Source organism: Puntigrus tetrazona, chromosome 11, assembly GCF_018831695.1.
Source record: "Puntigrus tetrazona isolate hp1 chromosome 11, ASM1883169v1, whole genome shotgun sequence".
NCBI lineage: Eukaryota > Metazoa > Chordata > Actinopteri > Cypriniformes > Cyprinidae > Puntigrus > Puntigrus tetrazona.
Window position 1 is genome coordinate 23585357 of NC_056709.1, and position 23710 is coordinate 23609066.

The 23710-nt window shown below is 38.5% G+C and overlaps 2 protein-coding genes across 4 annotated transcripts; both read left to right on the forward strand.

The window, feature by feature from the left end:
- Positions 1-1415: 1415 nt before the first annotated feature.
- egln1b (egl-9 family hypoxia-inducible factor 1b) lies at positions 1416-15895 on the forward strand. The gene is made up of 5 exons (XM_043251827.1): positions 1416-2346; positions 12431-12550; positions 14875-15011; positions 15091-15158; positions 15492-15895. The coding sequence occupies exons 1-5, from the start codon at positions 1654-1656 to the stop codon at positions 15545-15547; spliced, it is 1074 nt and encodes a 357-aa protein (XP_043107762.1). The 5' UTR covers positions 1416-1653; the 3' UTR covers positions 15548-15895.
- A 748-nt stretch (positions 15896-16643) lies between these two features.
- Positions 16644-23627, forward strand: zgc:162816 (uncharacterized protein LOC571260 homolog). 3 transcript variants are annotated; one of them, XM_043251825.1, is made up of 9 exons: positions 16644-16772; positions 18482-18585; positions 18848-19006; positions 20058-20338; positions 20436-20616; positions 20836-20957; positions 21041-21230; positions 22218-22323; positions 23183-23627. In XM_043251825.1, exons 3-9 carry the CDS (start codon positions 18858-18860, stop codon positions 23270-23272), a joined length of 1119 nt encoding a protein of 372 aa, XP_043107760.1. In that variant the 5' UTR covers positions 16644-16772; positions 18482-18585; positions 18848-18857; the 3' UTR covers positions 23273-23627. The 3 variants fall into 3 exon arrangements, 2 of the variants coding, with proteins under 2 accessions (XP_043107760.1, XP_043107761.1); XR_006252071.1 differs by lacking the exon at positions 16644-16772 and having other exon boundaries at positions 18083-18585; positions 22218-22567; XM_043251826.1 differs by lacking the exons at positions 16644-16772; positions 22218-22323 and having other exon boundaries at positions 18082-18585.
- Positions 23628-23710: the final 83 nt, after the last annotated feature.

Here is a 23710-nt window from a genome sequence, read left to right on the forward strand (position 1 = left end):
CACTTCCCTCCCCCCATCCTTGTTTTCTTTTGCAAGACTGCAGATGAGCACAGTCAGGGTTCTGCTCTCTCTCGCCCCGTCCTCCTGAGGTACAGCATGAGAGAGGGAGGAGGGGGCAATGGCCTCCGGCTTGGGATAGCCCTCCATGGGGACAGCAACAGGACCAGTCCTGGATGTGGGACCACCCTTCAACTCTGCATTACTGAAACATTCAGCGTCTGAGATGCAGTCTATCTAACTACCCAGACATAGAGAGAGATAATCACAAACACGCACGCCGAGACTGTAAATAAACATGTCCTGTGTGCGTATCAGAGCTCAGAAGGCCAGTCAGGCCAACAAAGCCCTCTGTGATAAATTGCACTCCAAACACCAGTCGTGCCAAAACTAGACAGGCAAAGTCATGGCCATCACTTCGCCCCAAAACCGGCGAGGAAGAGATTCTCAAACATAAAAGACTTGAGCATCATCCAAATGCTCCACATAAAAAGTGTGACGACTCTACAAATTGTTTTTTTCCGCCTGCAACCGAGGTAAGGGAACTGTCATCATCACGCTCGCAAGTTTCCCATTGCATAAGCAGCGTTTTTGTACGCGCTTTAACTGCTAAATAAAAAGCTAAACTTTTGTGCACTAAATCAAATGGTCTGTGTAAAGCAATCCGAGATGTGAAGGATGAAAACATTTTACAATAATAATTAACATGGCACAGTGGAAGCAGAATGTCATTTCAGCTTCATCTTTTCAGTGCAAAGCTACTCTTCATTGCTCCCACAAGAACAAAATTAATTGGGTAATGGAAATAGCTTTGCATGATCACGCTACACGATTGGGATGCAAACCAATATTTTATTTGGACTTATTTTTTGATATAGTGATATAATATTTAGAGATTAACTTTTCATTATTTATTTTTTTTTAATGATATAACATAATACAGTTTTAGAAAGACTGGAAAAGTGCAGAACAAATAACAAGCAACTTTCATTTTTACACTAAACCTAGATTGTTTTATTACTTTATCATATTATGAATTTATTCAAAAGTAGAGCTTTTGCTGTTATTTTTTTTATTTTTCGTTCATGTACAACCTGAATTCCCTTTATGCTTGAAATTTATATATATATATATATATATATATATATATATATATATATATATATATATACTTACACTAATTCCACCCATAATACAATAATACACAGCCAAATACAACGCGTTGATAGTTTATTTACTTCTTGACCTTGCTACTATGTATTTTGGATTTTTATCTATTCATTTGTGCACTGCAGACGCAGTTTTTCTACCCACGAAAGCTTACTCGGGAGACCTTTAGTGTCACTATTATTATTTGTAGTGATTTTCACTCCGCCCACACAAAGTTGTGAGAAGCACATGTGAATCCCTGCATCCAGTGCGCATGCGCACATGGTTGACGTGCGCTGATCACCGAAGAAAAGGCTCGGCCGGCGCCATGCGCGTCCATCACACTCACAGCTTCACAAGTGTCAAAACATAGATGACTCGGGAACGTGGGAGCGCTCCCGTTGCCCTCCGTCAACTGGAATGAAAACGGCGGCGGGGGCCCCGGCGCAGCGACGCAGTTTCTCCAGCGGATACTTGTAGCGAAGTTGAAGGCTGATACTGTAAAACATGGAGGGAAACTCAAGGGAAAGCGACAGTCTGGAGCGAGAACGTCAGTACTGCGAGCTGTGCGGGAAAATGGAGAACCTTATGAAGTGCGGACGGTGTCGCAGCTCCTTCTACTGCAGCAAGGAGCACCAGAGACAGGACTGGAAGAAGCACAAGCGGGTGTGCAAGGAGGCCGACAAGCAGGAGCAGCAGCCGCCGCCGCCGCCGGTTGAAGAGCGCAGCACTTCAGAGCCGTCCGAGACTTCTCAGAGTAACTCCACCGCGACGTCACCCGGCGAAAGAATGCCAGATTTTATCAAGTCCGCCACGCGCTCTGAAACCAAAGCGAGCGCGGACAGTTTGAAGCCCAACGGACAGACGCGCTCGCCCCCTCAGAAACTGGCCACGGACTACATCGTGCCCTGCATGAACAAGCACGGCATCTGCGTGATCGACAACTTCTTGGGCGACGAGTTCGGGCGCAGCATACTGGAGGACGCGCGGGCGCTTTATCTGACCGGCGGCTTTACCGACGGACAGCTGGTCAGTCAGAGGAGCGACTCGTCTAAGGACATTCGGGGGGATAAGATCACCTGGGTGGAGGGGAAGGAGCCCGGCTGCGAGAGGATAGCGTTTCTCATGAGCCGCATGGATGATCTGATCCGACACTGTAACGGGAAACTGGGCAACTATAGGATCAATGGCAGAACGAAAGTAAGTGCAGCTGACATTAGAGGACGGTTGCGATTCACGTAGTCCTTCAGAGCCGCTTATAAAGCTGCGCGAGCGGTTTGCGAGATATGCCGCGGACCGGTCATTTAAGGATTTCGTTATCGATGTTAACATGCCGACCGCTGCCGTCCCACGTTAAAATTTGGCACGCGGGTCGCCCCCTCATGGGCACCGCCATGTTCGGGTCACATGACCACCCACGCAGAAGCTAAAGGTAACCAGCTGCAAAAATAACGCGCTGAACGTGACATCTCACAGATATGTGCGGGGTGAGGTGAAGCAGGCGTTTTGTTGCGAGCTGGCAACGGAAGTCGTGACAGCGCGCGTCAAAGTAGTACTTGTGCGATAAATAATGAGTTTGGTAGTACATTTTATTTATAAAAACATTGCCTTGAAAAGGGAAACCTAGATATGTTCGAATACTAAAGGCCTGGAGAGATTATGTGGAAAACGGCATTAAGCTGATTTCTGAAATATTTAATCTACTAGGGACGTTTTTCTTGTCCCATAAAGGAATGGGCAAATCATTGGCCACCAGGCTTGGGGACTTGTGGTCGGGGGAACAGGTGAAAGGGCCAGTTGACGCATTAACACATCTCGGATGGGTAAGGTTTAGAAAAAATATCCGTGTCAGTTTAGATTACAAAAGGCCTCACCTTTGATGCGGAGATGTGTCCGCACCTGTCTTTCAAATAGAAAGTGAATCTTGGGGAATATTATTCAGACGGTGCATAAAAAATTAAAGCGTGCATGTTGACTGTTGGAAACTTTTTTTATAGCTTCTTTTTAAGAAGAGACCAGTAGAAAGCGAATCTTAGGGAGGATTATTCAGACGGTACATAAAAACAAAAATTAAAGCATGCGTGTTCACTCTTCTCTGATCCAGGTACAGTTTGACACTATCTTTTTGTTACTGAGGGCTTTATTGAACATCATCTGTGAAATATTTCCTGAACGTGCCAATGTGAGTTCACCTGAAATCACTCATTATGTTTCAACAAGTCACACAACCTTTATTGCGCATGACTCTCTAAAAGCCTCCTGCATTTGAAGTCCTGGTCTAAACTAGATTAAAGACCTTGGATGGACGCACCATCAGGTCTCTCCCCCAGATTCAATTGTTCTACACCCACAAATAATGTCAGTCTGACCGTTTTTTTTTTTTTTTTTTTAAACAGGATCTTCCTGTGGAGCCACCGACTATGTTACTGATAGTGCCTTTGTGAGTTATCCTCAGCAGCATGGCTCTCATATTTCCCCAGGTCAGGGAAACGCCTGCGACCACCAGCTGCTATCAGGCGTACCCAACGCATGCACAATATTTGGACAAACGTCTAACCTCTCAGGGTTTAGGGAAACAGTCACCTTTTCTCTCGTACTGTAAACACAATCAATAGATTGGCAGTGTTTATGCAAGAGTTATGCATGATTATAACTTGCATGTCTCGTTCTATCCCACAAACTATAGCGGATTTGGATTTTAACGTCTCCTGGCTCATTAGAGTTTAAAGTGTCTCTTTTTTTGATGACGAAGCCCCCAGTACTTCATTGACTGACTGTGCCTGGGGGAGTATTTGTTCTCTCTCTCTCTCTCTCTCTCTCTCTCTCTCTCTCTCTCTCTCTCTCTCTCTCTTTTTAAGATTCACTCCCTGTTTGCCGCAGCAAGCCGCCACAGGCATGTTTTCTGATCAGTCACGTACACCATGATCAGACGTCAATAGAAACTACGGTATTATTAATGAGAAACTTTCAATGCTTAAAACATACGTTTTTAAGCATAAATGCTTTCCGTGGCTGGAGATGGACGATATTAGATCAGACACGTTGTAGCGCAGTTAATAAAGCGTGCGTCGCGCACGGGATGTTGCGGCGTGAACAGCAGAAAGCTTGACGGGCGGTGATAGCACTTCCTGTAACTGCATATTTTTTAATGTCATTGTGATGGTCGCAGATGCACAGCAACACAATTCAGGATGCTCAGCAGGCATGTGACATTGAATCGGCCGGAGGGAAAGAGTCTGTTACATAAAACACAATGAACGGATAATAGGTTTGTTTTGTATTGATATTAAACTATAAACGAGCTTTGTGCTCGTTAAATGTTGGAGGATCAGAGGCAGAGTATATACATCAGGGTTGCAGTGAGGCTGGAGCTGGCGGAAGGGATGGAGACGAGTAGAGAAACGGGAACAAAAGATCATGCTTACTGTGAAGCTTCGGCTTTTTTGGGTTTCGATTCATTCATTTGATCATTAAATATTCTAATAACTCTTAAAAAGATGTAACCCATTTAATTAGACTCACTCGTTTCTGTAAAAGAATGTATTTAGAGAAATAACTTTTTTTTTCTGTGTAATAGAAGATCACTAAAGCTATCCCATACTTTCAAACCGATGGGACCGGATTGTTTACACCCGCTGTAGAGTCGATCTTTCCAGGATGACACACATGTTTTTAATACTAGGGACGGGGACAGAGATAGGATATAGGGGAAGATCCTTCAGCTTGTTCTTTTATCTATTAAGACTGTTTGATTAGATTGTGCTCGTTTCAACTCAGTGAGAAAAATTTTATTCAGTTAACTCGTTTGAAGAGATTTTCAACAGAGTTAAGCCAAATACAGTTTTGCAGTTAAAAAAAAAAAAGAATTATAATTCAGAATATTTCTCAGCATGAGAATTGCCACAGACACCATAAAACACAAACGGATAAACAAAAAATTGTTAGGTTTGTGTTCTGCAGGAGGTTTTAGCAGTTTAGCAACACGATGGCGAGTCATTTTACGGTTTCATTTCAGTTTTAGTGCTTGTTTAATTCCATTAGTGATCTATATGGTCCTTTTGAAAGTCTTTCACAAATCATTTCATGCTTTGGACCCTGTTAAAAATATCAAAAATAAGTCAAAATTAAAAGACCTGCTTTTCAATGACTTGACTAGTGTAGCCCATTTTACAAGCAATTTACTTTTTTCCCCCCTATATGTTTTATATATATATATATATATATATATAGAGAGAGAGAGAGAGAGAGAGAGAGAGGCTTTAAATGCAAAGTGAAGATAGTTGAAGGCTTGTTTTAAAATTCAACACAATTTTGTATACTAAAACTATACTCTATACAGATATAAATGTCTGTCAGAGAGGTATGTAAATGTATTTTTTTTCCTTGATTTTGAGCCCATACACTGGCGGATATTTTTTCTAATCATGGGAAAAGAAGACTTTGTGCATCTTGGGTTAAATAACAGCACATTTATTTGTTTTTGCCTTGCGAAAAAGTATGGTAATTACCAGTTATAATAGTTATTACCAGATTCTAGTTTAAGCTTTCCTTGTAAAAATGAACTAAAGAATAAGGAGATCTGTTGAAGGTTGCCGAGACAGCAAATTTGTTGCTGGTTACAGTTAGAGAATATGTTGTGTTCCCTTCAGTTTTTGTTACTAGATTTTCTTTGAGCATAAAAATTTGACCTTTTAACCCTGGTAAAATTTCCAGCATGCTTTGAAAGAATCAAAAGAAGAACTTGAGCTTTATGAATGTTTTTGTCTACCGTTGACCCGTGGGCTCCAACACAAGCTGCTTGGCCAACTTTTAGGTGTCAGGGTGAAGAATGTACGACACAATGATTTGCCAAGTGGTCATGTTTACATTACGTGACCAGAGATATGTTGGCACTGGATCAGAAAGGACTGTTTTTGAGCGTATTCATTAGAGCAGTTCATTCCCTTTGGAAAGTCCCCCCTCAGTGGGAAGGATGTATATAGTATTGCGTTGTGTCTGCATTGACATCTAGTTGCGTGCTTTTTTTGTTTTTGTTCCCTTATTTCAGGAAACCTTGCGTGCCACAAACAAGGATCTTACGAGGTTGTTACTTGAAGGCGGAAAGCTGATGTGTGAAACACCTGTAAACTTTATAATGAGCCATAATGAAGCCTGTTTTTAAAAATTTGGTACATATGAGGGTTGATTATTTTTGTGTGTTAGTTGCACGTTGGGCCTATTTTTACCAGCAAAAGAAGCCTATGTGCTTGATTTATCTTTCGCACGTCTTGTCACTGCTCTCTGCTCGACGTGTTTGTTAATGGTGCAGTGTGGTGTCGGTCTGCCAGGGGCTCAGTGCTGGAACAGCAGTGCAGCTGCACGCTCTGCACGTAGCAGGAGTACGAGAACCGTCTGCCTGGCTAAAGTCCAGCAGCTGACTTTTATATCAGCTCTGCATTGCTCACTGGAAGAGACCGCAGCAGGTCAAGACCATGCACAGCTCGCATAAAGGAGGAAGGCCACGTCGAAAGACAGGAGAGCCTCTTTCGGGAAAACAAATCACTTTTATGGATATGTGTTAGAGAGTAAATAGTGATCCTGGGCCGCGATTTACATCAATGCCATCGTCAGTTGCCCCCAGGGTGATGAGAATGAAAAGAACTGATGAGTTAACACAGCGTTGTTTTAATTCTTTAGTTTATTTTTATTTATAATGTTTAATGTCTTTATAAAATCCTTTGCAATGTCAGACATAATAATAATCAGCAATAATCAGGCAGTAGTTCATTATTATTATTATTATTATTATTATTGTTATAATTTAGGCTGTTGTAGGGCATTTTTTTATTTCCCTTTGTCTACTAGAATGTATAGTTGACCCAAAAATTAATTAAATTAAATTTAACATTTTTATTCACCCTATTTTTTTCTGTAAAAAATTAAAAAAATTTGAAAGCTAAGGTAAAGAGCGATTTTCAATAGAGTAGGCATGAAACCTTTTTTTGATCACCAAGGCTACATTTATTTGCTAAAACAAAAACTTCTACTAAAAACTACTACTACTACTAATAAATGAACTAAAAATTAAATATTTACTAGAATTACATATTTATCAGCATTTATTTAGCATTAAAAAATCTAAAAACACAAGAAACTATTTCTAACAAACAAATAAAATAATACATATTAATAAAATTAAGTAGGATGCTTTTAATTATGAAAATGTAATTAAGCCATTGAATTTGAATTCTGAAAGAATTTGTAAAACTAATTTAAAACCATAAAAATTTTGTAAACATGACATATATTAGAATCACAAAGGCTGTATTTAAAAATAAATAACTAAAATATAATTTCTTTTAATAAAAAATATTATTATAATATAATAATAATAATAATTATAAAAATATATATATATTAATGCATTTTTAAGATATGCCATGTGTACTAAATTGGACCCTTTGGACCTTTTTTTTTGACGATAGCTGAATGGCAATTTTTGTGTTTGTCATGTTTTGCACAGCAGCTCCTGCAGGCCGTGATCTTGCTGAACAGGGATGACATAAAACCAGAATCTTACTACTAACGTTTAACAAAGCACATTAATGCAAATTACTGTACAAACAGCTTTCTGATTTTGCCATGAATGTTAAAGAATAACGAGAAGCTAATAAAAAGGTAGATGGCTTGCTCAGCTTTTTGCGCACTCAGCGGCACGTCCAGGTGTATCAGAGACGTCGAAACCGGACTACACGCACACTGAAGCTCTGATTGATATGCTTTTTGTGTCGTGGGACCATGGCATCCCCTCCTCCCCGGTCACGGATCTTTGCAGGCGATGATGGGAGAGTGGCGGCATGGCATCCAGATGCGAAACCCGCTGCGTGCCGTCCGCACCCACCCCTCCTCGCCCGGTTGTTTTGTCAGCCCAGTACGCCCCGCGCACGGCTTACTCTCTGACGCAGGCTCTCACGCTCACCCCCACCTGAACGATTGAAGCGCCGTTGAGCGATTTCACCCTTATCTGCTCCGGCCCATTCAGGTGGGGGGGCTCGCGAATTGCGTCAATGCCCTCAGCCTGCTTTTTTGTCCTGGCTTGTCTGTCTTTCCCTCTCCCCCTATATCTCCTCCTCGCGCTGGTCTAAGGCGCACGCACGCTTGCTCTCTCTCTTTTTCGTCTTTGTTTACGTTGCCCGCCGCTTTTGCACCTGCCGCCAGGGAAAACAGCTCAGCTGAAATGTCGTCACATGCATTGTGATCCGCCGTGCGTTGCGTGCCATTGCAGGCTGCAGGATTTGCCATTTCAAAAAAGCCAACGTTTGAATGGGTCGGGCGAATTCCTTGATCAACTAAACGGTGGAGTAATAACAATAGTCATCGCTTCACTAACTGACCCGAGTCTGGCCTTTCTTTGACTCCTGCATTCCTCGTCTTCCACTTGAGATGAGTGATTTAGAGTCGGCCACACCTCAACATCGCTGACGGTTGTGCCGCTAGGGGAAAAAAAAGTCCTCACGTAAAGTCGCTTTCAGATTTGTTCCCAGCATGTGTTTGCTTTCCTCAGCTGTCGTCTGTTCTCCTGGAATGATGACGCTGTTTCACTGGAAATTTAATATCGAATTATAGGTCTCAGGAAGCTGGGGGGGGTGTGTGTACTGGTGTTAGCAGCTCTGTGTGTTTGTGTTCTTGCGAGTGAAAGGGTGTGTGTGTGTAATAAAGCTGTAATGGTTCAGATTTCTCACAGTTGGGTTTGGATCACGGTTCTGTGGTCATCGTTTCAGTAAATGCTCGGCGTGCTGCTATTAGGGAGGAATGACCTGGATACCGATAATTTACAACGAACATATTCTGCAGAATAATGACCTGTTATTTACTGTCAAAAAGTTGTATATTTATTTGATATATTTCATATATTTCTCATTGCCATGGCCTGAAGAGATCAGCACTAAGTGATGACTATCTAACTAGTAGGCCTCTCATTTATTATTTTCAGGATTTATCTATGTTTAATATTAAAAGCATGTTTTTGCCTAATTCAGCTTGTAGCATAACAAGCTAGCCTAATAATTTCAGTTCTAAGATTTATTATATTAGCTATTTGCCTGAAATATAAAAAACATTTTTTTTTTATAATTTTCATTCAATATTCATTATTCATAATCAATGTTTTTAAGTTTAGCTATTATCAGCCTTTATACTGGCAATAAAACATTTACCAAGCCACATTTACCTTTAATCCCAGTAAACATTTACCCAGCTATTATCCATATTTCTTAATAATTACAACAGAACATTTTCTTGCGATCTTGTGTGCAGTATTAAGACAAAATGCATTATGAAGAAGAACCGCACCTGTTCTGCTACATTAGAGCTAGCATTAGCATCGTGCTACATAAGACAGTTTATGATTATTACTACACTTTTACTCAAGACTCACTTTAAAAAGTGTGTTTGTAATAACCTTTTGCGATCACGTGGAATTTACTGTTGTTAAAATATTTTTGTATGACTGTACAAATGAGCATTTAAGATGTTACACATTTGTTATTATGAAAAATCCAAATCTCAAGAAAATCACAAACATATCCTATTGTAATCATGCGTTTATTATCTTATAGTGGCTGTTGTCATGTTAGTTCTGCTGTGTAAACATGTATGCTCTTGCTGAAATTTATGTTAGTTGTGATATTACGACCGCTTCTCAGATCTTACGTTTTCAGGGATACATTCTGACTACAATACACATTAGTAAAATAATATATTTTCATTATAATTTGGCTATGTACACTTTGGGTGGCCGTGGTACATTTTAAAAGTTACCATATATATATATATCTCTTTTGATTATATGTCATATAAACCGTAATAAAAAAAATAAGTCAAAATGTGTGCATGCTACTTTTGAGCTTCAGGCCAAAAAAGCCTTATCTAGCAATATATTCCAAATAGTAATTAAATATCTAAAATTGCCTTGGTTTGTGTGGTTTCTGAGAGGAGTACCTTTTCTCCACATTCGTCGACTGTCATCGGAAGTAAATGTTTGAGGAACTGCTGGGGAAAAATATCTGATGTGTCGCATCATATCCGTGCAACACAGAATTTCTTAATGTAGGCTGTCTGTCTCATCAAACAATAAAAGTAAAGAGGGTATCTCTTGCTGTTCTTGATTTGTACTTCTTTTGTCATTTTAAAGAGGTCACGTGCGATTTCAAGTTTACTTTCTCTTTGGAGTAATACAAGCTGTTAGTGCATAGATGTGATCCCTAAGGTCGCTAAGACTAAAGTTTTAAAACCAAATGGATATTTTTTTATAAAAGTTATGACTTGTCCGCAACCCCTAAAAGGCTCATTTAAACACGCCCCCCACTTCTCTATGTCACTGTGGAGGTTTATTTACGTAACACCGCACAAATGTTTCGCTCTAGTGTTGATCTCGGCACTATGTGCTGAAAATGCTGTGCTTCGTTGTGAAATGTTTGTTTCCAAAAGAGGACACAACTAGAAAACTGTTTCCTGATCCTGAATAGCCTGTCAATGCTGGCTGCTAGTGCACAAAGGCTGTAAAATGCCGTGTAGAGTAGTGCTTGTTGTTTGTCGTTTTTTCAATCACAAACACAGACATGGTGTTATGTTTGCATGGCGCTGGGCGATGTAACGTATAAAGTAGTTATAATCCGTTATTACATCCCACTGGATTTAACAAAATCATCGTTTGTAATAGGTTTTATTGTTTATGTGTCGTCGCGCCAGGACACGGCATCACAGTACAGTAACAACGTTTTTCGGCCAATCACAATTCACTGCATAGCCGGCCAATCAGAGTAGACCTTGCTTCTCTCAAAGATGAACAATTATTGTTTTTATTCTGTTATTATTTTGAAATGAATACATCTTGATGCATGATGAAAATAATTGAAATGAAATAATTTTTTACATTTTAAACCCATTGTAAACTTTTTTTTGTCAAGGAAACACTTTAATCTCTAATATGAATACAAGTATTGCAAAGAATGTTGGAAAATATGTTTATTTTACAGCCATAAAAACAGCCTCCCTCCCTTCCCGAGACAGCCGAGCATGCACATATACACTGAGAGACAGTGGAAAACACACTGATGTTGTGTCCCTGGGGGCGACGTCTAGGTCCCTGTGACATTATGCTGTAGAGATAGGGTTAGAGGTTTAAGTTAAGGCCTAAAAATTCCCCGCTGAGCTAGCGTTGCTTATAAATAGAGTGTTAGGTCATGAACTGTGAGTGAACTGATCAGATTCAGGAGCCTACGTGCAGAAGAGGGTGAAAAAAAAGAAGGCAAAAGGCGAGTTCCTAGAGGGGATCGATATCAAAGTGTCGTTTTTTTTTCAGTTCGCAGAAACACGGCTCACAGTATTGGCCCAAAGGTTTTTGATAATTAGGCTACGTGTTTGTTGGACGGCGATACTTGTTTGAATTGTTTTGTTAATGATTTAAAGGTGAGCATTGGCGTTAGTTACGGTCTTGTTTAAAGTTTGACATGTTTTCATACTTGGATGGGAATATTCTATTTTAAAACTTCTGATTATAAGGAAGTACATGTTGTTTGCTTCAGAACTGCAGTTTAACCTCGTCACATGCAGGTCACAAGCCGTGGACTGATGGACTCTCTCATATTTTTTATGAGCTTTTGACTCATTCTCTCCTTTGTAACGCTGTCCTGATAACGGATGCGTCCGTGTGCACAAATACACTTACACTGCTATTTTTTTCCTTTGTGATTAATTAACACTTTCCATGTAAACCCGGAGACCAAAATAAAAGGGGCAGAGGAAGAGCAGGAAAGGAAAAACCTCAGCAAAGGAAAGACTTCAGCAATGGCTTCATTGTTCCCTGAGCCTCATAACCCAGATTCAACAAGATTAAAAGATATAATCATCACAGGGTTGAGAATATCACAGTTATCACCTTTTTTGTCAACTTCATGTAGGCTCATGTAGTTGTACACTGTGGTATCATACTGTATCTGAGTGGAATTCAATGATAAACTGCGTTCACAAATATAGGCTAACAGTGAATACCATTATTTCTTTTTGAAATAATAATATTTTGCATAAGCCTTTTTTTGTTGCCTTTTGTTATGTACTGCATCTGGATGTCTTAGTTTAGTATTTACATTATTCTCATTGTAAATGAAAATTTGAATATTTGTAAGAACTAAAATTGTATTGTGAATATGAAGTGAAAGAATGGAAAGCTCCATCCAAACCACTGTAAAGTCTTTATATGTTCAATGGCTATTTTGCCCCATTATAACCTCTTTTTTAATTCCAGGCAATGGTGGCTTGTTACCCTGGAAATGGCACAGGATACGTAAGGCATGTGGATAACCCAAACGGTGATGGGAGATGTGTCACGTGCATATATTACCTGAATAAAGACTGGGATGCCAAGGTAAGAGTTTTTTTTTTTTTTCTTCTCAGCTAGTGAACTTGTATACATTCTGTAGCTTGTAAAGCTGCACAAGATTTGTTTAAGCTCTTCTCAGTTTGTTTAGGTTTCTTATCTGATGCAGACTGCTCAGCCTTGCATCAGAGCTTACATTCAATACGGTGGAAGTTCAAAACCAACCTTGCTCTTGGTACTTTATATCAATAGGCCACACGAGAAACTGTTTATGTGCCGTTATTAGACGTCTGTAAGAATTGTGAAACTGGGCTGTGTTGGATTTGTAATTAATCACATATAGTATGCCTTTATACGCACATGTGATCATAATTGTAATGCAAAATAATGTCTAGACACACAAACAGATCGCAAATATTACAGACGGACTGAAAAAAGACTATTCTTTTTGAGTCAACACCTTGACAGCTTGACCAGAGGAGTCTGATTCATGAACAAATGCTTTTTAGTGAATCAGAAACATACAGCATGACCAGTTTTTTGGACCAGTATCAACAAATGCAGTATGGTTTTTGTTTACCAAAACGAACCAACTCTACAGGGTTGTTAGTTTGTGAATCAGGCTACACAATTTGATATTTAGGTATATAAAAACAACAACAAAAAAGGGTTCTTTTTCATGAATCAGAAACATACAGCATGACATAAAGTGTATGCCTGTAGCAAATGATTCATATGAGCTGGTTCTTGATTCGTTCCAAAAACTTAATCTACCAATTTAAATCAGGCTAAAACAATTCAAATGTATTTTTTTTTCATACTGGTAACCAGAGCGATCATATAATTTTCATTTTTGGGCGAATCACCCATTGAGATGTTTAATCAGTGCTTTCCCAGGAATTAAGACGACAGACATGCCGCTTTACCGCCGCTCTGTCACCTGCTAGCTCTGCTCCAGAATGTTCCAGCTGGCCATGGAAACAATTCTGATCAGATGTTCTTATGTGAAGTAGAAAATAGAGTTGGACAGTAACACAGGGCAGATATAGGGATGGTATAGATGCAGTTTGAAGGTTGAAGGTTTTTTTTTTTTTTTTGCGCTCTCTCTAGATGTTGTTTCCTTTCAGTCATATGCTAGTGTAAGTAACAGCTGTGACGTAAGGATGGACCACATCTCGCACACATTCAGCCCTAGTATTTTCCATGTCTCTCAAGCTGAACAGGATGGTATAAGCTCTAGCTCTCTCCCTTTCATATTGCACCCCCTTCACTAAATGGAGAGGAAAATAGCCATCTCACGCAAACCTGCCTGTTCCTTGTTGTTTTGGCTTATGTAAAAGTCACAGTGTGTCAGTTTTTCTTTTCTTTAAGCTAAATTTAGCATCAGATTGTCCTGTGGCAGGAAAAAAGACATTCCCTCCCAGAATTGTCCCATCCACAACATTCTGTTTTGTGAATGAAACTTGAGTTGTGTGAATTTATACTCACTAGACTTCATATTAACATGATGTTTCTTTGCAAAAACAGATAAATTGATTTTTGCACAGTTTGTTTTAGCTCTTTTTTTTTTTTTTTTTCGTTAGCTGCTTTTTTTTTTTTTTTTTTTTTTTTTTTAAGTCATTACTCCAGTCTTCAGTGTCACACAGTTCTTCATAAATCATATTTTATGCTCCAGAGAATTTCTTATCAGTGTTTCTTCATATTGTCGTGGAAAATTAACAGCTGCTTTTTTTAATATTGTTTTTACTATCACTTTTGATCATGTTAATGATCATGTCTTCCCAAACAAGTATTATTTTCTGCCAATAAAAAAAACTCTTACTGATAAAGTTTTTCTTACTAATAAATTTCTTTTAAATTCATGGTTTATATTTAAATATTTATTGTGTGTTTAAATATTATTGGTTTTTATCATTTAATTGTAACTGTTTTTTTTATGAATGGGTTTAATACATTGCATTTGTAAAGATTTTCTCATTTTATGGAAGTACTGATATTGATTATTCAACTTCATTGATATGATTTTAAGTTCTGTTCAGTACTACTGGGGATAAATTTACTGAATTCAAGAAATATAAATACATTACGGTAGTTTTATTAGTTTTTATGGGATTTCCCGAATGTTCAGTATTTAGTTGAATTCAATTCACTTGTTAAATACTTCATACATAATATTGAATGCTTTTCTCGGTTTCATTGTTTTTCTTATAAATTTGCCTGCTGTCTTGACGCCGAGTTGAATACATTAGGTGTCAGTTATCTGAACCAATTCTAATCATTTTAACCCCTTCCATCCTATAACGTTTTTACATGTAAAAATATGAAGGCACTCATCAAACTATTCGGCCTGTTCTCTTCTGCTTACTCTGTAGGAACACGGCGGCCTTTTGCGGATCTTTCCAGAGGGAACTGCTCAGTTTGCAGACATTGAGCCTAAGTTTGACAGACTTTTGCTCTTCTGGTCAGACAGAAGGAACCCACATGAAGTCCAGCCTGCTTATGCTACAAGGTCAGTGATAATGATGCTTCATTTAAAAAAAAAAAAGCTGCTTGTGCTTAAATATAATTATGCTTGCATTTATGTGCAGGTATGCTATAACGGTGTGGTATTTTGACGCTGATGAGCGAGCTCGCGCTAAAGAGAAATATCTAACAGGTGAGACCTGCTCAAACACGACCAGGCACCTTTTTTTTTTTTAACAAGACGTTTCTTAATTGACATCTATGTGCAGTCTGTAGATTTGGGAATAGGAACAGATTGCTTTGCTGAAAAACAATTTTAAAAGATCTGTGCAGGTCAAAATTGAGTTTTTGTCATTATTTACTCACCCTGACACTCTTTGCTGTGACGCAACATGAGATGTTTAGATGGTAGTTTATGTCAGTAATTTGTTCTTGAGCCTTACGTAAAAGTGCTGTATAAAAGAAACTAAGATATAGATAGATGGAAATATATAAATAACAATTTGTATCTTTCTCTGTCTCTTAGGTGCAGGTGAAAGAGGTGTAAAAGTGGAACTAAACAAGCCGTCTGAGCCCAGCTAGTGAACAAGGCATGAATAAAGAGGAGTGTGCAGGGATTGACCTCCAGAGTGCTTCTGCCTGCTGCTGAGAGATGATGAGCAGAGAGGAAGGGACCTCTCCATCTGTCATCTATAAGGGGCTTCTCATAGGGACTCTGAATGTGATAGAGCTGTGAAGACAGACGTGCATTAACATGCTTTGTGTTTCCTTTATGAAGAATGCTGGCTTACATGAGCGTAGGATGGAAATAATGCTAAACGGAAGAGTGTGCGCGCGCACTTGTTCAATACAAGTTTATTATGAGCTGTAACCCCTAAAATTCTCTTCTGTCAGCTTTGCACATGTTAATAAAGGTACAGTTTTGTTTGACGACGTGCATACGAAAAACCGTTTTCAAGGTCATAAGCTCTGTGCAAAGTCCTGTATGTGTTATTCTGCCCATAAGCCACTGTAATTATTGGATTTGTGTTTTCGTATGGCTCATAATACCATTTTCCGGGCTCTCCTAATTGGAGCCACACAGAACGTGCTTCTTTATCATGGCTTGCACCTGTTACTTAGTGACTGGGTGAGTTGCTGGATTGTCTTTACCAGTAATCAGCGATTTGTCTGTTGTTGCAGACGTTAAATCTCTCCGTCTTAAGCCAAACTTGACACCTCATGTCTGTCTAACAGCTCTGAGTTTTAAATAAAAAAAGCAGTTTTCCTAAATAAGGCTTGTTTGGCGGTGCGTGCATGTTATTGGCGCCATCTTCTGCCTCCTAATGGCATTAACCTTGCTGTCGCTGAAAGCAATGAGTCCTGCAGCTCCCTCTAGCGATTTGTAGCTGCAGATGCAAATCTGGCAAGAGTTCATCAGGACTAGATGCGTTTAAGAATTCCACTAGATGGGCTTGCACATGGAGAATGAAGACATTTCTTTCAAATAATGCACAGTTGTCAACGCATTGTGTGCGTGCATACTTTTTAAAAATTAGTTTTTATGAATGGAAGGTCATACAAATGACTAAGCAGCACTGTTTTTGACATTACCAAAATAAATGTTACTTGAACACAAAATCAGCATATTGATTTTAAAATGGCATCACAGAAAACAAATATTTTAAAGGGTTATTTTTATTTTTTTTTATTCATTATTTTTGCAGTTTTTGCCTTTGTTATTACAGGTCGGAGAAGTGCTGACAGGAAGTGAGGTGGGGGGCAGGATTTAAACTCGGGACACCCGTACAAGGCAATTATCACCGAAGTAAATTACTTTTTAAAATTACTCAAAAAAAAAAAAAAAAAAAAAGAATAATACTTTAAATTTGAATAATATTTCATTTTCAAATAAATGCAGCCATGAGAGACAAAAAGTCCATTACACAAAATCTGCAACTTTTGCATTCCTGAGACATGAAAAGACATAATGTAACGACGAATAGTTTAGCAATTTATAAAACTAATTCTTTAATTTCAGTTTTTTAGGTATGCATTTTTTAACTGATCAGGATCGATAGGATTCTTTGATATCTCAGAAACTCTTGCAGTAACACACTTCCAGAATGTCTAAGGCTGGACAACTCCAGAGCATATGAATAAAGTAGATCTTTTACATCTTTGACACATGGCAGCGATCCCACCATTAAGTTTGTTTAGTCTGTAGGGGGTGTAATATGTCCCATGTAAGGTGTTAAATTGAATTTGTACTTAGTGGATATCAATACAGATTGTGATTTTCAAGAAGAGTACACCAATCAATATCATTATTAGAACACTCCAAATCTAATTCCCATTATTGCTTTGTTGAAAATCTTTGGCATGCTGGAAGATAATAAAAATTTTGTATATAGAAGCCCTTTGTAGCGAAAGGGATCTGATATGAAGACGTCTGTTTTCCAATAGGGATTTTTCAGATATATTAGGAACTGACTCCAACGATTGATTCCCAATCCAGTGTCTTATTTGTAAGTACTTTAAAAGGTTATGCTTAGGCAAGTCAAATAATACAGATAACTGAAGGAAGCTAGCAAATACACCGTTTACACAATTCCTTTATTAAGGAATAAGTTTGGTCAACAACGGATATACATCAAGAGGAGTGTTCACAATAAAAAAAAAAAAAAAAATCAAGTAATTTCCTTTCAAAGTGTACAAATTACTTAGCTGAAATTAGCTAATTAGCACTGTCAGTAACGGTAATATCTAAAAGTGCATTAAAATATCTTGCCTGCAAATTCCCCATTTTTGAATGGCCACTATTTTGAATAGTGTGACACTCAGTAAATAATTATCCGCAGTATTTGATATTTTGGCTTCGATATCACTATACATGTTTATCTTCCTTCAGAAATATTAGCGAAGTACTACATTAGAGGCCGGGGCTCACTGACACGGATTGAGCCTGTAGTATTACCACAACATCCAGAAAGGTCTGGAAGGCCTGGATATAGATATTACACAGCCTGCCGCTCTCTTCAAACACATCAAGGTAAAAAGAGAAAACAGGCCTCCAGATCTTTCTGATGCTCTCACACGGCTTTGGTAATTGAGGATTTTATCCAAGTGGGAGAGAGGGGATTAGCGTTAATGACTACAAGACTTAATTAGCCACTTGATTAACTGACTTTAAAATAATCCACTTTAACGAGTAACAAAAAGTTCACCGGGGACATTAGATTAGGCTTTCTGATGTTCACTGACACATTCGGCCAAACCAGTTCTGCAGATGCTGGAAAGCTCTGTAAACCTGTTCACTTTTTCTGATAGGTTATCAGTGTGAAATGTAAAGTGTGGGTCTCCGGCAACAAACCGACAAAAAACAAAAGGCGCGCGCGCACAAACCCTAGCCGTTTGAAAAACAGTAAAAACGAATTAGCGATGCTAAACATTTCTCTCAGTCGAAATGTGTTATCTTAAAAGCTTTTCGTTTCCGTAATGGATCAAAAATAATGTGTTTTCCCTAAATCTCGTCAGGAGCTTTAAGTTTGAAAAGCCGCGGTGTGTCCCGTCTGGAGCCGCGTCGACGCCGGCTTCACATTTTCTCTCTCATTGATCAGAAGTTGAGCCGCTTCTTTACGGTGAGTGAAAGAAAGCTGAAGAAAGCTGATGATTAATGTGCATCACAGTTCATCATAACTCCTCGAGGCGAGTCACTTTGACTCCTGTTTACTGACTTAGATTTTCAAGTGTATTTAGAAATGGCGTTAAATGCTTTTAAGGGATTTAGTTTATGATTATCAATTTAACTTGCATTTATTTTATCTACGCGGTCGGCAACTTTTGTATAGCTCTGCGGTTTCCATTTCGCTTAACGAGTTATCATATTTGATTTTCTTTCAGTTTTTCGATCATGTCTGCTGTTGAGTTCATCAAAGACCTTTGTACTCCGGCGCTGATCGTTGACCTGGATAAAGTGAACAGAAACGCTGAAGGCATGCTGGAGCGCTTCCACAAGCTAGGAGTTCAGCTCCGACCTCACATGAAAACACACAAAACACTGTGAGACTCAACGCTTGCCTTGCAAGATATTCTTTTATTCTCTCTCTCTCTCTCTCTCTCTCTCTCTCTCTCTCTCTCTCTCTCTCTCTCTCTCTCTCTCTCTCTCTCTCTCTCTCTCTCTCTCTCTCTCTCTCTCTCTCTCTCTCTCTCTCTCTGTGTCTCTCTCTCTCTCTCTCTCTCTCTCTCTCTCTCTCTCTCTCTCTCTCTCTCTCTCTGTCTCTCTCTCTCTCTCTCTCTCTCTCTCTCTCTCTCTCTCTCTCTCTCTCTCTCTGTCTCTCTCTCTCTCTCTCTCTCTCTCTCTCTCTCTCTCTCTCTGTCTCTCTCTCTCTCTCTCTCTCTCTCTCTCTGTCTCTCTCTCTCTCTCTCTCTCTGTCTCTCTCTCTCTCTCTCTGTCTCTCTCTCTGTGTCTCTCTCTCTCTCTGTCTCTCTCTCTCTCTCTCTCTCTCTCTCTGTCTCTCTCTCTCTCTCTCTCTCTCTCTCTCTCTCTCTCTCTCTCTCTCTCTCTCTCTCCTTAGTCTTACATAGACTCAATAGTCTAACAGTTTTATAGCAATACCCACACATACTTCTAAAGCAAAACATCTTCAAAAAAAGTTCAACTTCTTAAAATAAGACATCAATTACAGTACTGCTAATAATGAAAACCGAAAAGTATTTAGTCAAACTACTAATATTTATATTAATAGATTTGTTTTTACATTTAAAATTAAAATGTTTAATCGGCAAAATGGATGCAAAATGTAAAAGTATTTAGTCAAAGGAACATTTCACCACAGAATAAATTTGTCATCATTAACCATTAATGTTTGTAGATACATGTTTGGACGCTAGTGTTTTGACATGAGAATTTAATTAAATCAGTGTTTGGACCTTTAAGGCTAATCATTCTTAATTGTATAACAAAATATCAAACTAAGCGCTATTTCTATACTGTAAAAAGAAGAGGAACATTTGACCCCCAAAAAAATAAATACAAAAAATCAGTCGTGTTATTACCATTTGATTATTTATTTTTAATTTTTTTCTCCTCATTAATGTTCCGTGTCTTCAGGCAATGTGCGGACATCATGACAGGAGGCTCCCGTCGCTGTATTGTTGTGTCCACTCTAGCCGAGGCATCTTTCTACGCTGATAACGGCTACGACGATATACTCTATGCATACCCTCTGCCATTTGATAAAGTGGAGCGCTGTGCCGAGCTGTCCGAGAAACTTTCTCTCTTCCACGTCGTGGTGGACAACCGCCTCGCCCTGCAGGAGCTGAAGAAGAGACCTCTGAAACGGGGAAAAGTCTGGAAGGTGTGGATGAAACTGGACTGTGACAATGGGAGAGGTAACACTTGAAGGCAAATGTACGTCCGCATGAGTGAAGCGTGTTTTTAGATGTACTGCAGCTGAATGAGCTGTCGTGTTTTTTTTTGTTTTGAAAGCTGGTGTTCCTCATTGTGACCCGACTGCACTGCAGCTTGCCCTGGACATCTGGGATACTTCAGGGGTGGAGCTGACGGGAATTTACGCCCACTGCGGGAACACCTACGCCTGTCAGGGGGAGGAGCAAATCAAAGCCGTCGCTCAGGAAACCACTACCATTGTGCTACAGTTCATGGAGAAGTATGCTCATGTCATCTAACTCTTAAAGTGAAGCTTTGGCAACACTAACTGATGTCTAAATTCACTAAAATAATGTTTTTATTTTTAATTTACTTTGGCAATAAACCATATAATTTTAATGTAGGCATTTGGTCACGATATGCACATTTTTAAATAGCTTATTGTAATTTTTAATATCAATGCATGCCTACTTTATGCTATTATTTCTGCTGTACACAGGTTGAAGGCTGCTGGAAAACAAGGTGTCAAATCCAGCATTGGCTCCACCCCTTCCTGTAGCCACCCGGTCTCAGACATGGCCATGCTGAGTGAGGTGCATCCTGGGAACTACATATTTTATGGTCTGTGTTGCCATGTTCTCCTGTTGTAAGCGGTGATCTTCTCATCTTGTCGTGAGTCCTAATATTATCTGTTGCGTGTCCAGATGTGCAGCAGTCCCTCATTGGGTCCTGTACACTCGAGGACGTTGCGGTACGGGTGCTGACACGGGTCATAGGTCACTACCCACACAGGAATCAGCTACTTGTAGATTGTGGGTGGACGGCACTGAGTCATGATGGTGGGGGGCGCTTACCTACAGGATACGCCGTCATCGAAGGACACCCAGAACTCAAGTAAGACATCATCTGGATAGATAAATGGGATGTTTTCTTTTCTTCTTCTTCTTCCCCTCCCCACTTACCGGCAGTTTGATTGATTGGTCGACTGATTACATTATTGATTTTATGGTATTTATTTGACTATTCATTAACTGGAAAATTTATTATTATTTCCCTTATTTTTACATTTTATATTTATATTGGTCAAATGTTTGGGGTAAGACTATTGTTATTCTTTAATTACTTTAAAAGTGCATAAAGTTGATCAAAAATAAGAACATTAAAATATATTCGTTTCAATTAAATCCTGTTCTTTGTAGCCTTTCATTTCTCAAACAAATCCTAAAAAAAAATGTATCACATTATGCGCAAATAGCTGTATTAAGCTAAACAACTTTTTTCAGCATTGACGATAGCAAGAAATGTTTAACAAATCAGCATATTAAAATGATTTTTGAAGGATTGTATGACACTGAAGACCGTTGAAAGGATGCTGAAAATTAAGGATTGCATTACAGAAAATATATTTCTTCGTAAAATACATTGCAATAAAGACTGTTATTTTAAGGTGTAAAAATACTGATTGATCTATTGATGAAATGCAGCTTTGGTGAGCATAAACTACTTAAATTAAAAGAAACAACATTTTTGGCAAATGTGCACTTAAGTTTTTTTTTCAGCATTTAATTTTTGAATTTATTCCATTTTATCAGTTATTAGCCAAAACCTCAGTATAACTTATTATATTTTTATTTTTTATATCGGGTCCCTGTGTTTAAATTAAGTCACCTGTCTGTATAGCATTTAAATGATTTTAACTGGCAATCATATGAGAATAAATATTGAAGCATTAAATCCATTCTCAAATATTAAAAACTGAGATTTGGAATAATCCTTTTTCCGTACATGTTTACATGTTTATTTTACACCAGAACAGCGCGAGTAGGAGGTTTTGTGAGTCAGATGATATAAATAGCATGAAGGGTGTCGTCTGTTTTGCAGACTCCTGTCTATGACTCAGGAACACGGCAGGGTGGAGCCCATCTCTGGAAAACTGGACTTCAAGCAGTTCCCACTGGGGTCACTCCTCAAACTCATGCCTTACCATGTGAATTACTAACCGTCTCCCTCAAATAAAGCACACAGAAACACGCTGTATTCATCTGCATGAAAGCGCAGTCTACATCTGACTAAGCCATCGCTTATACATCAGAAATCGGTTTTCTTTCAGGACACTGATTTGGACATCAACACAGTAACAAAAATGATTGACCGAGTTTGAAAATATTGCGCAAGAAATTTCAGCACAAACTTTGTTCATCCTCAATGTGTTGAGCGCACCTTTACCATAGGTAGGGGATGAGGGCTTTATCTCAATTCAGAACTGTTAACTCACAATTCTAACTTTTTTTTTCTTTCTTAGAATTGCAGGATATAAACTTGCAGTTGTGAAATAAAGTCACAAATCTGCCTTTTTACCTCACAATTGTAAAAAAAAAAAAAAAAAAAAAAATATATATATATATATATATATATGTATATATATATGTATATATCATGTATATCATATATATATATATGTATATATCATATATATCATATATATATATATATATATATATATATATATATATATATATATATATATATATATATATATATATATATATATATATATATATATATATATATATATATATACGATATAAACTGCAATGCAATTCTGAGAAAAAGTCATTGTAAAAGTCAATTGTTTTGTATCGCATAATTCTGAAAAAAGTCTGAATTGTGGGAAAGTCACAATTTCCTTTTTTTATTTTTGTATTTAGTGACAGAAATGAGCTTTCATAGCTTTTCGTGTCAATGTTGGCAGTTGCATTTTATTATATTCTTTTAGTATTTTTGAACTGATAACTTCATGGGACGCATTTTAACACGATGAAATGCCTTGTTTGTTTTGTTGACAGGCTTGTGCTACAGCTATGATGCATCCGGTTTATTTTGTCCATTCTGAAGGGAAGATTGTAGACGCCTGGAAACCCACCCGAGGCTGGTAACCGTTTCTATCAGAGGGACTCCAGTACAGCTGGGGACTGCGGATGGAAATGTTTAGGTCTTGTAACAACTGTGGATTTGCTGCACCTGCTTATTATAAATCCAACTTAAGAAGTTTTCACCTTGACAAAAGTGTAATGGTTTGATTGATGCAGCCCGCGCGGCTCACACTGGACTGAAAAAGATTCTAGTTAAAACACTAATGTTTACTTCACATTTAGGAAGGATTATGAAAATGTGATTTTTATTCTTTGAATCTGACTGAGCTTGCATGCGGTGCCTGAGTTTTGGAAAGATCTGAAGTTCAAACTTTTTACGAGATGTTAATCTCAGTCTGTAATAAAATCATTTATCATAGTGGCATTGTTTCAAGCCCTCTTTTGTATGCATGTATTGATCATTTACACACACACACATATATATGTGTGTGTGTATATATA